General features: G+C 37.6%; 1 protein-coding gene across 2 annotated transcripts in view; it reads right to left on the bottom strand.

Moving 5' to 3' along the window:
• Positions 1-13,772, bottom strand: part of TRIM33 (tripartite motif containing 33) — a 116,807-nt gene that overhangs the window by 51,562 nt on the left and 51,473 nt on the right. For both annotated transcript variants that reach the window (XM_072769703.1, XM_072769704.1), the window contains exons 2-4: positions 12,351-12,469; positions 11,809-11,953; positions 11,515-11,647 (exon numbers count right to left, since the gene is read on the bottom strand). In XM_072769703.1, coding sequence (XP_072625804.1) covers positions 11,515-11,647; positions 11,809-11,953; positions 12,351-12,469 — 397 coding nt within the window. The remainder of the gene's footprint in view (positions 1-11,514; positions 11,648-11,808; positions 11,954-12,350; positions 12,470-13,772) is intronic.

Genomic DNA, 13,772 nt, shown 5'->3' with positions numbered 1-13,772 from the left:
GCAAATGGTGGTAAAGAAGGGTGGGGCCTGGGGCTTCCTCTTATAATCTGTTAGAAGAAACTGTAATCAAGTCAACCACATCTTCATCCCACATAAGGAAAAAAGAGTCAGAATTGTGCGGTCTTAAAATCTGCAGGTTTACTTATGACCCTCATCTCAGGAGAAGCAAACTCACTCCAAATGTATATGTTTCATCTTGCTCTATGATGAGAATTCATGGAACAGAAATCTGAGAGGGCTCACTAAATGTGAGGACACTCTCTCCTGTGAGGATGGGGGCAGGGCTATGGGATGTCTTTAAAATCATAGGCCTAAATAGTTTAATCAACTTTACTTATTTAAAATTAAAAAAAAAAAAAGATTTTATTTTTTAAGTAATTGCTACACCCAACGTGGGACTCAAACTTATAACCCTGAGATTAAGAATCACATACTCTACTGACCAAGCCAGCTAGGCACCCCAGTTTTATCAATTTTAGACAGTGAAGAAAATTCAACATTTATACTACCATCTTCCTTACTTCTATCATGCTTAATCTAATTTTATCATTAAAATAGTTGTTTACATTATTTTAAGGTTTCAAATTTAATATGGCCAAAACTTAAATACCAATTCCATAAAAATGTCTAACAAACCATGTCTTCCCACAGTCTTTTCCATTTCAGTAAATTCAATCCTATCCTTCCACTTACTCTTAGTAACATACAAGCCAAAAATCTTGGTGTTGGTGATACCCCTCATATAACTCATACAAATGCAAATCCATACATCACAGTTTCAGGCATCAAATCCAACTTCAAAATATGTGTAGAATATGACCACATCTTACTATCTCCAATGTTAGCACTCTAGTCTAAGCTATCACTGTCTTGTCTAAATTACTGAAAACAGCCTTATCTCCTAATCCTATTTTTGCACCCCTTTAATCTTTCCTCATTGTAGATGGCAAGACCGTTTCAAAACAATAAAGTTAAATCATTCCACTGCTCAAAGCTTAAGTGTCCCACTAAGAGCCAGCAAGCATTCTTACAATGGCCCACAAAGCACTCAACAGTTGGCCATTTCTGCCCCTCTGACCTCACCTGATACCAATCTTCCTCTTGTTCATTCCATTCAGACTATGGAGCCTCAGAGAAATCAAGGATGCTACTATCTCTGGCCCTTGCCAGTTGCTTTCTCTATCTAAAACATGCTCCCTTGGGCCAAGTTTAAGTAGAGCTGCTCCCATTCTTCCTTCAGTCTCTACTCAAAGCCAACTTCATCATGGAAGCCTTTTGAAATCATCCTACTTAAAATAAAAACATAGGGCAGCCTGGGTGGCTCAGCGGTTTAGTGCCGCCTTCAGCCCAGGACGTGATCCTGGAGACCTGGGAGAGAGTCCCAGGTCGGGCTTCCTGCATGGGGTCTGCTTCTCCCTGCTTCTCCCTCCTACTGTGTCTCTCATGAATAAATAAAATCTTTTTTAAAACTTAAATAAAATAAAATAAAAACATCCACATGTCCACATATCCTGTCTCGACTTCTCAGCTTTATTTTTCTATATAACAATCAACATTTGATATATTACTTATTTGTCTGAGTCTTATGAAAAATTAGGTCCTTGCAGGCAATGAGTTTAATTTTTTTCACTGAAATATACCACGGCTAGCACTCAGTAGGCATACAATTATTTGCTGAATAAATGACCATGTAAATACTCTGCCCAAGGACAAGCCAAGGAGTATAATAAGAATAATTTCTTTTTTTTTTTTAAGAATAATTTCTTTTTTTGTTAAAGTTTTTTAAATTAATGAGTGCCCTCGGTTCCCCTCTGCTTAACTTTCAATTTACCAATTCCTAATAAATCTCATTTTTCACCAGATGTGTCAAAAATTTGTGAATATTATTTTTTAAATGACCTAACAATACCAAATATATTAGAAGTAGTTCCACTTTTTCATTTTTTCCCTGGACATATCCTCAGTCTCCATGCTTCAGTTAAACTAACTACTATATAGATGTCATTCTGGACATTCCAATATTCACAATTCACCATTCACGTTCTTGGTTTACTAACATTTTTGTGGATCACACTAACAGCACTCCAGAAAGAGGTGCATGAGAGGCAGTTTCTGAATCCTTGTATGCTGAAAAATGTCTACCTCTCATTCTCACATTAATAATTCAGCTGTGGAATGGGCAACTGGCTGGCTCAGTTAGTAGAGCATGCCACTCTTGACCTTGAGGTTGTGAGTTTGAGCCCTATATTGAGTGTAGATTACTTAAAAATAAAAAAATCTTGAAAAATAAATTTACCTATAGAAACCTATGGTAAATCCTTTCCCTCTCAGCTCCCAACTTTTGAAATCACTGTTTCACCACTTTCGTTTATCTCCTTGTATTGCCACTTTTAAAGATCGATCCTATTTAGATTCCCATTTCATTACACGTTGCCTACTTTGGAAACTTTGCTGATCTTCACTTTAATCCACTGCATACTGTCATTCTATGGTGACATACACTTTTTTTGTGGGTCCCTTTTTACAATCAATGTATTTGGTACTAAACAGGTCATTTCAGACTGGCAACTCTAGGTTCTTAGGAGTGTTTCCTGTATTATTTGATCATTTCTTTTTCTGTAATTTGTATTGGCTGGCTGCTGGATATCTTGTAATTTTCTTATCTGTCTTTTCTCTTTTTGCTGTATTTTCTAGGATACTAACTAAAATTTATCTACCAAACCTGTTAATTTTTTATTTTAGCTATCATGCTACTAAGAGCTCTTTTTTTTTTTTTTTAATGAATTCTTTTTACAAAGATTCTATCCTATAGAATCCAGTACCTTTCAGGATGTCATCATTTTGACTTTACATTTCCTTTTGTTCCTATCTTATGCCTTTGCAGCCCTTTTATTCAGTGTCTTGGTCTCTTTCATGTGGGTGGCTATGTCAATCAGAAATATGTACTACCCAGCAGCCCAGGTGGCTCAGCGGTTTAGCGCCGCCTTCAGCCCAGGGCCTGATCCTGGAGACCTGGGATCAAGTCCCACATCACGCTCCCAGCATGGAGCCGGCTTCTCCCTCTGCCTGTGTCTCTGCCTCTCTCTCTCTCTCTCTCTCTGTTTCTCTGTTTCTGTGTCTCTCATGAATAAAAAAATAAAATCTTAAAAAAAAAAAGATGTACTACTGTAGTGACTTGTGACTAATAAAGATTCATTTAGGGAGACCTGGGTGGCTCAGTCGGTTAAGCATTTCACTTGTGATTTTGGGCTCAGGTGATGATTTCAGGGTCATGAGACTGAGCCCCATATAAGGCTCCATGTTTAGTGGGGAGTCTGCTTGGGATTCTCTCTCTGTCCCTCCCCTACTTATCCACAGGCTTGCTCTAAAATACAGAAATCTTTAAAAAAAAAAAATACAGACACACACACATTAGAGTTCATCTTTATCACTATAATATTTAGCGTGGAGGAAACAAAACTACAATTTTAAACTGTGTAAGTCAATAGCAATTACAGAATGAAACTAAATCTTTTTGATAACTTAAGATTCAATATAAGAATCTAAGAAAAGTATAACAAAATTGAACTAAGGAAAGAATAAAGATAGAACCATGAGAATTAGAACACTTTTAAAGAACAGAATAAGTGACTTCAATCACTCAAATAACCAATAAAAGACTCAAATCTATGGCCAAGGCTAATAAGGAAAACAGAAATAAACTAAGCTATATACAACATTACAAACAGATATAACCACGGATTTTTGTAAAATCTTTTTTTTTTTTTTTGATTTTTGTAAAATCTTAATGCCATTTAATTCTCACCAAATATGTTCTTAAAATTTCTAATGAGTAGATAATTTTCCAAGAAAATGTAAATTATCATAATCAGATAACTGACTCAAGGAGAGAAGGGAAAGCTGACTTGATCAATAAGCATACAGGAAATTGAGACCCCTGAAGAACCAGTCCTAAAAGACCTTAAAGTCCAGGTAGGGAAAAGGAGTGGGGAAGATGAAGCAGAAAATGTTGCCTGCATTTATAGAAGCAGAGAGTTTACAACAGGATTTGCTACTATAAGAGCACAAGGAGGAGTTGACAAACGCTGTAATAAGTATAACCTTCACAAATAGGAAAGTCTGGCTTTTGTCTTAACTACTGAGAGTACTGAAATGTACTGCCTGATCAAAGTACCTGTGTTTACCTGGCATCTTGAGCTACATGAGAATGACATGGTGTATAGTGGGAGATTTTGGTCACACGGTATCAGCTCAACCTCAGGGAAGGGCTAGAGACAGGTCAGTCACATCACCAGTGAGCAATGTTCTATATGACAGAGCTCCAATAAAGATTCTAGACACCCAATAGAAGACTCAAATCTCTGGCCAGGCTAGAGAAAAGAAAAAAGAAAAAGAAAATAAACTCAGCTATACAACTTTCATAGCTATTGGTGAGGGGGGGGCATCAGATGATCCCCCTTGGTTTACAATATTCTCTGCATACTGCCATACATCATTGCTGGTAGGAGTTAATTATGTCCAAGATTCCACTGAAAGAAGATAACTGGAACCTCAACATTTGGAACACTCCTAGACTCTGTACCATGCATCTTTCCCTTGTATGATTTTAATCTCTATCCTTTCACTATCCTTCCAGTATGATAGTTCTCAGTGAGTTCTAGCAAATTATCTAACAATTCCAGCAAATTATTGAATCTCATGTAGCCTCAGGAAATCCTCAACTTACAATGAATGTCAGAAGGGTGGTTTGGGGGAGGGCATCTGCGCAGCTCAGTTGGCTAAGCATTTGACTCTTGATTTCAGCTCAGGTCGTGATCTCAGGGTCATGAGACAGAACCCTACACTAGGCTCCACAATGAGCATGGAAACTTCTTGGGAGACTTCTTGGGATATTCTCTCTCTCTCTCTCTCTCTCTCTCTCTCCTTCCCTCTGTCCCTCCTCTCTCTGTCTCTCTCTCAAAAAAAAAGGAATGATCTGGATGCTCCTCAAATTCTGCACTTGGTATCAAATGTGAGAGGGCACTTATGCATTGTTCTCTAGATTCATAATTGGTATCAGAAATGGGATTCACTAGAATGATCCTGACTCACTGAAACATGAGGTTTGGGAAGAGGAAGGAAGACAGGACAAGGGTTTATGAACCTCTGATTCCTGGATAACTACCTCATCACTCATGGTACGAACTATAGCTGAAGTTACTAGAGGTAAGTTATCAATGGAATTTAGAAAGGTAGATGCAACTCCCCAGGAGTTGACTCCCTGGATAAATAAGGAAATGCAAGCCAATAAGAAACAATTATACAATCCTTTGGTTTTGGTTTTTTTTTTTTTTTTTTTTTCCAATCTTTTGGTTCTTGATTCTGAAGTAGCTAAAATGAACAGTGTTGGGACAGATACTAACACTGGGCAAAGCTTAGGTTTCAGCTATGAACTATGGCCACTGCTAGCCTCAGGGCCACTCCAAAGGGAAAAAGTATGGTGGGAAAAAAGAATCCTCATGAACTCTAGTCACAGAATGTACTCCAGGTTTAGGAAAAGACAAAACCAAGAAACTAATAAAAAGGAATATTTCACTTGTAGATCGATGCTTCTAAAAGAAAAACCTTTACTAAAATATTGTGAGAGTGATTACCTAAAGGCAGATCACTGGTTTTGAATGGTGCAAAATAGAAGAGCAATGTCTGAGCTGATGCAGGACCCACAACTCACTAGTGAACAACCACAGATGGATATACATAATTCAGACACACAGGAGGTCATTCCCAAGGGGATAGCTAACCCAGTGGACCAGATAAATGATCCCATAAAGTTTGCTGACCCTAAAATAGAGGAAGAGAACTGTTCTCCTATAAATGTGGATTCCCCAGAAGCAGTGGCTAATGTGCTTCTTTATGCAAGCCATGCTAGACTTGCATTATGAAGATCAGGATATTCACCTGCCGAGCATCCTCTTACTGAGATTATAGTAAGTACTGTGATTAAGGGGCACACTTCTACATGGGCACCCCATGCAACCTTACTGCTACAATATTTAGCAATGATCTGAGAAGTCTTATTAGATTTATTTTCTCAGATTCCCAATATGTGGTTTATAGATGCTGAGAAAATTAGAGATTCGAGTGAAAATAGGAAAACAAAGGGGAGAGTCAAGGTATTTAACACAGCAGGATGGAAATCTTCAGATGGCTACGTAAAAAAATGAGAATGAATAAAGCAGATATTGATGGGGTTGAAACAAGTATCTTAATGTAGTATGATTAGAAGTTGGATGGACCAATAAGAATCACTGCTGCTCCGCAAAATTAAAGGGCCCTAAAGAACTCTGCTGTATTTATACCAGTTCAGAGAAATTTTAAAAGCCAGAGGACAAAGAAGACCTGAAAAACCTGACCTGGAATTACCAAGGGTTACTGTCCAATAAATTAATCACACTGAATACTGAAAGAGAGGCCAGGGTATTCTGGTTCAACACCCAACTGGAGAATCAAGGTAATATGCGCTTGTGTGTGTGTAAAATAGCCAGGGAGTAGATAAAAGACATTTCTTTAACTCCTCAACATGAGAGCCCAATGCACTATAATTCTAAAATCTGTTGAAATCCTACTGGGGAGCTACAGTTGGATTCGGAAGAGACACAATAGTTGTAGGATTAAGGTAAAAATTTGGAATAGGGATCCCTGGGTGGCTCAGCGGTTTAGCACCTGCCATTGGCCCAGGGTGTGATCCTGGAGTCCTGGGATCAAGTCCCGCATCAGGCTCCCTGTATGGAGCCTGCTTCTCCCTCTGCTTGTGTCTCTGCCTCTCTCTCTGTCTCTCATGAATGAATGAATGAATGAATGAATGAATAAAATAATTAATTAATTAATTAATAAAGGCAACTTGAACTCCAATAAAAGAAAAAAAATTTTTTTAATTTGGATTAAAGTTAGAATGCCTGAACAAACTTTCTGTGAAGTGGTTACTTCCCCTTTCCTTAACTGAATTATTGGGATAGATAATAGATATTATGTCAAACTGCTATTGTAAAACAGAAGGCATATAAATTCACCTTAAGGCCAGTATTAATCCCCCCAAAAAAGGGCCAGTATTGATTAGATATGCTAAGACAGGAACCACTGAAACTGAACCCACAAAAATTAATTTGAGACAGTATATGATACCTGGTGGATAAAGAGATTATCACTTTAATGACAAGCTGTAAGACAGACTACTGGTACCAATGAATTCTCTGAACAGTAACAAAGTATATGTAGCCTATGAAAAAGTGTATGGCTCATCAAACCTAACAGTAGACTATAAAGCTTGAATAAAGTAGTGCCCCCATAATATCAGCAGTCCCTGATTTTATTTCAATAGTAGAAAAATATATATAGCAGGCTATAAGAGTGATACTCAGTGACTGACCCTGCAAATGTTTTTTTCTGCCTTGATTTCCCCCCACGAAAAAGCCAACAACAATTTTCCTTCACATGGAAGGATCAACAATTTACATTTACTCTGTTGCCAAAGGATTACTTAAATTCACCAGGTTACTAGTATGAGACTAGAAAGGATACAAGATCTTGATGATACCATGACAATATCACAAACTAAAGATAAAGGTACAACTGACTTAAGTGCAACAAGGACACCTATGACCAGAAGAACATGTTGATAAATCCACCAGGTCCAAGGACCTGCCCAAACAAGTGAAATTCTTAGGAATAACCTAGGCAGGTGCCACCCTTAACATTCCACAAGTAAAGAAAAATAAATTGTTTTTGCCATCTATCCCTAAAACTGAACAAGAAAAGCCCAACGTTTGGTGGTATATTTGAATTGTGAAGGACACATACTCCACATATGGGAATACTAGTAGCATCAATCAATACAACTACCCAAAAGAAGGCTGTATTTGAATGGGATCCTGAACAAAGGCAGGCCATATCTTAACTGCAAAAAGCAGTCTGTTTCCCCATGCTCTTGGGCTCCTACAATACAAAGATCTGACTTGGGGACTTTGAGCAACACAAACTTATGTAGAATAAAATTTATGGCAAAAAGCCAATGAGTACCAGTCAGCAGCATTAGGGTTTTGGACCAGAAAATTTCTGGATACCATGCTAAAATATACGCCATTTGAGAGAAAATTACTAACTTGCTCTTGGGCATTAAGACTGACTCTATGACTAAAGGACATAATATAACTCTACAATGTGAAACATACACAATGTATTGAGCAATAGAGGAACATCCTAGTAAGAAAGGCAGTGCCCAGAGGAGTTCCACATAAAATAGAAATGGTTTGTTCAGGAACATGTGACCAGCACGATGCAGAGTTATTTATTGTATTTATGAGCAAACAGCCTCTTTTCCCCTAATGATGACTTTAAAACCACTTAAGGAGCTGCTGAATCCTAGAATCATATGTACCCTATGAACAGCTCTCTAAGAACAAAAAAAGAGAGCTGCTTGGTTGTCAACTATACTTCAAAACTGAATAAACTAATACATCGAAGAGAAAAGGGAAGGGAAGAGGGAAAGGAAGGGAAGGAGGAAGGGAAGGGGGAAGGGGAAGGGAAGGGAGCAGGGAAAGAAAGTGGGAAGAGAAGGGAAGAGAACGAAAACTAGTTTGTGGATTAACAGTTCCAAGGTGAACAGCATCCTATTTAGAAATCATTACTCCAACTGAAGACGATAACAAATCATATCAATGAGCTCAATGAGCTGAACATGCTGCTTTCCAAATAGGGTTTTTACTGAGCTCTGCAGTTGATGTCAGAAATGAGTGTAGTCGGGGCACCTGGGTGCTTAGTCAGTTAAGCATCTGCCTTCGGCTCAGGTCATGATCCTGGGGTCCTGGAATTAAGTGTCACATTGGGCTTCCTGCTCAATGGGGAATCTGTTTCTCCCTCTGCCCCTCCTTCTACTTGTACTTGCTCTCTCTCCCTCTCGCTTATGAATATAATCTTTGAAAGAAGGAAGAGGGGCGCCTGGGTGGCTCAGTTGGTTGAGCATCTGCCCTTGGCTCAGGTCGAGATCCCGGGGTCCTGGGATCGAGTCCCACATCAGGCTTCCTGCGTGGAGCCTGCTTTTCCCTCTGCCTGTGTCTCTGCCTCTCTGTGTCTTTCATGAATAAATAAATAAAATCTTAAAAAAAAAAAAAAGAAAGAAGGAAGAAATGAGGGTAGTCTTGTGAGTTGTTTGCTAACTTTGTACAGATGATGAAGAGAGAAGACTCCACTATGACTCAATAATGTATGCTATATGGAACACCTGAAACTTCAGCTACAGGGGAACCACTGAAAGGTGTTTTAAAAAGGGAGTGAAGGGTGAGGAAGGACTCCATTTTAGCAAAATAACCCTGACAGCAATGTGGACAGAATTAATTTGACAAGGTAAAACTCAAAGCAAGAAGACCAACTCTAAGTGTGCTGTAGTAAGAGGAACCTAGGGTTTTATTTTATTTTTTTAAGATTATTTATTTATTTATTGAGAGAGAGAGGCAGAGACACAGGCAGAGGGAGAAGCAGGCACCATGCAGAGAGCCTGACGTGGGACTCGATCCAGGGTCTCCAGGATCACGCCCTAGGCTGCAGGCAGCGCTAAACCACTGGGCCACCGGGGCTGCCCAAACCTAGGGTTTCAAAGTGCAATGACAGGGGGACCTGAGTGGCTCAGTCTGTTAGCGCCCAACTCTTGACTTCAACTCAGGGTCATGAGATTGAATCCCACATCGGGCTCTGTTCTGGGCTGGGCATAGAGCCTGCCTGAGATTCCATCTCCCCCTCCTTCCTCTGCCCAACCCCCTCACCCCTTGCACTGGGGAGTGTGTGTGCACACGCACGCACATGCTCTCTCTCTCTTTCAAATAAATAAAGTGCAATGACATGAGTTCTACAAGAGTCTATCCTGGAAAAAATATACAATATAAAATATAAAATCATCTCTTTAATCGAGAGAGGATTAAAACTTAAAACCAAGTGGTAAAGGAAATGGTGAGGAAAAAAGAAGGATCAGGCAGGGCTAACCTCTGAGGGAAGAACAGTTGAAGCTATTCTTTCATGGGAAAAAGGATGCCATCTTCCTTCTCTTTTTGCTTCTCACCAATAATTTAAAAAGCATAAGTAACCCAAGGGCTCAAAGATCTGACCTACAGCTGTAAGAATGGCAATCTGTCTTGAGATTATTACAAAAACAATCAATGGTAAAATCTGGCCCTGAGGAGAAGGCATCCATAAGATTAGTCACATGAAGCGAAATATTAGCCAACTTGCAGGTAAGATTAAACATTCGGGAAAACAAAAACAAAAACAAAAACATTCGGGGACAAATTAAAGTTACAAAAGTTTAAAGCAGCAATTCTAAACAAATGTTCTATAGTACAGTAAAAAAGAACAAACACCATTAATTTTATTTGGTCAAGTTTGAGAGATTCCATATCCTGTGTCTGTATCCATATGCCATATGGAAGAAAATAAGCATATGGGTTTAAAATAGATCCAACTGCTTGTGTTCAAACCCAGGCTCTACTACTTAAGGTGAGAACCTATACAGATTTACTGAAGCTTTCTGCAAGTAGGCTCCCTCACCTTTTTAAAATAACACTTCTTGGATAGTTGGTGTGAATTAAACAAACATGCAGCATTCAAAAAAGTACCTCGCCCAAACTACAATAATTGTTAGCTATTAGGGCTAATGTATTCCCTCTTTAAGAGGATTCTAAGGAATTCCAATGAACTTAAGGAATTAAAAGCACTAAGACACTCTATAGTTAAACACATTTAAATGTGATTAATCCTACTTAACCTACCCTTTTTTTGGGCAGGAGATTCATAAAACCTATTCCATCAAATCAGCAGAAGTGTCATAAGAACACTTGAGAAAAGGCAGAACTATGGGTAAGCAAGAGCATCTTTTAAACTACAATACAACTTAATAGAAACTGGGAATTTTGCTAGAAGACTATTATACTCCTGACTAGAAATTTCAGTATGTTTCCAGAATAGTTCTAATGTAACAGACTAGTTAATAAGCGAAAACTACTGAATTCTGAGTGTATAACAGGGTTAGAATAGAAAGCTAGGTCTTACAAAATTAGTAATTCTGCTTGCTTATTTACGCAGTTTGCAGAAAAACGAGATTTATATCTAACATGAAACCAGTATATTTATGCTTTGATGTTAAAATGTGTATCAGCCATATTCACAGGAATATTACCTTTTCAGGTTACAGCCCAGAGCCTAAATACCACAGAATACTTGAAAAAAGCTTATTTGAACCAGAGGCACAGCAAATAAATTAATACAATTCCTTTCGCAAAACCAAATGTAATGATACATTTTTAACAAATTTTCATAAGACAATTAGATTTGAATGTGGAAACCATTAAATAGTTCATGAAAAACATCTTGCTTTAAGAAATAAAATATATGAAAATGAGAAAATGCTAGCAAACAAAATTATGAATTAATTTAATAATTTTATAAAACATCTTAATAATATTTTGTGTTAAGCGATTATGACTTCTGTACCTATGTTCTTTGTGTTCCAATAGCTGACAGTCTCTACATGTCAATCTATCACATGTTTCACAGAAAAGTTTCAATTGTTCTTGTTTGTGTACAGGGCAGAAAACAGGGCGCTGACCAGATGCTCCAACAGATTCTGCAGTAAAATAAAACATATAGTTTTAAACTAAAAATTTTTATCTAACTTTCTAAATTCTTATTAATATTGATGTCCAAAGCATATAAAGAATAAATAGAAATGCTGTGAGGTAAAGGAGATTAATAGTATATTAATCATTAAAACTGCTTCTATCTTACCTGAGACATCTTCTTTCTTCCTGATCAAGTGATCTTTAGTGAATTTTACTCTTTGATGTGCTTCAATACATGTCTTACATAGCCACTCTCCACATTCTACACAAAAGCCAACTGCACTTGCATTGTCTTCACAACTAGTACATACCTAAAAGAGGAAACAAATACTAATCTACATCAAATTTACAAAATATAAATCCACAAAATAAAAACTTTCTGACCTGCTCTCAAATATACTAAATGACTAGAATAAAATTTTGTTATCCACTTATCTTCAATAAAAACCTTTTCCTTCCATATCAAAAATTCAAGTAAGTAAAAATCTAAGTTTTGTAACACAAAAACCATATATAAGATTTGAATTTTTAAGTAATAACTTTTCATCTAATCAGTTACGAGAGTATAAAAAAGAATTAAGATCCTTATTTTCAACTGGAAAAATAGAATTATATCTGAACTACTCTAAATTATGTAACTATCCAAATAGATTATTTACATTTCAATATCAAGATAAGAATATAAAGAAAAACTAATAAGAAGCATACCTGTTCTGATTTCTCATCAGAACTGCTAGGAGCTTCAGATGTATCTTTCACAAAATAATTATCCACAAGGTCTATCTGTCTGCATTCTTGGCGGCATACTGGGCACCGTATTACACCAACTACAACACAAAACAACAACATTAAATATTCCTCAAGAAAAAATAAGGAAACTGTGCATTATGCCCCTATGAAAAGCATTCATTCATATGTCACAGACAAGACCAAAGAAATGAACATTAAGAGTTGAGTAAAATAAATCCACTGAGTTATTCCATTGGGGAGGGGGGAATGATACCCTATTTAGAAAGAGAAAACAAGCATTTATACAAAAAAAAAAAAAAAATCTAAAAGTGCTTTATTACAATGTGTTAGTCAGATAATGGCTTCCAAAGATATCCAGATCTTAATCTCTGGAACCTGTCAGAGTCACTTTATACAGCAAAGGCAACCTCTCGGGTATGATTAAATTAAGGCTGTTGAGATGGGAACATGCTGTCCTGGATTATTTGGGGAGGACCCTATATGTCATCTTTCAAGAGGGAGGCTGAGGAAGATTAGACTATAGAAAAGGGAAAGATGGCTAACAATGGAAGCAGAGATTGGAGTCATATACTTTGGGGATGAAGCAGTAAGACAAGAAATACAAGTGGCCACTGTAAACTAAAAAGACAAGGAAATGGGTTTTCTCCTTTTCAGAGCCTCTAGAAGGAATCAAATGAGACTACACTTTGACTCCAGCAGACATTGTGACTATAGCCCAGTAAAACTGGCAATAGTGAATGTGTGTTATTTTAAGCCACCCAGTCAATGGCAATTTTGTTACAGCAGCAACAGAAATAACAAAATCTATCATCTTAAAAATTCTGAATTGGTTCAGAACTACTTGAACTCACTTTCATGTGGGATGAAAGATCACATGTGCCTAAACCTCTTAGTGTTCTAGCATCTATCAGAAGAAACAAACCTATGTAAGTTAAAGTTAAAAACGAAAAAACAGCAATGCACTCAACACAACAAACTACTGTCAGCCATAAAACAACGGATATAGTAAAAATGACACAATCCTTACTTTCAAGAAAGGGTTCAAGATTAGAATGTAATATATATAGTTTATACCATGTACAACTATAGAAAGCATCATATGTATACGTAGATTAGAATATAAACAGAATCCCAAGAATTGTTAAGTATACAAATTACAGAACCTGAAGAAGTAGTTCCAATGGAAAACAGAAACTTAGACACAGTGTTACTCTAAAAGTAGGAATTTCAGGGGGCACCTGGGTGGCTCAATCCACTGAGCATATGAATATGACTCTTGGTTTCCACTCAGGTCATGATCTGGCTCCAAGCTGGGGGTGGTGCTTGAGATTCTCCCTTCCTTTCCCTCTGCCCCACCACCACCTGACCCCTGCTCACAGG

The sequence above is a fragment of the Canis lupus genome, chromosome 12, assembly GCF_048164855.1.
Source record: "Canis lupus baileyi chromosome 12, mCanLup2.hap1, whole genome shotgun sequence".
Lineage (NCBI taxonomy): Eukaryota > Metazoa > Chordata > Mammalia > Carnivora > Canidae > Canis > Canis lupus.
Note: the sequence above shows the minus strand (reverse complement) of the source record. Positions and strands in the feature narration are given on the sequence as shown.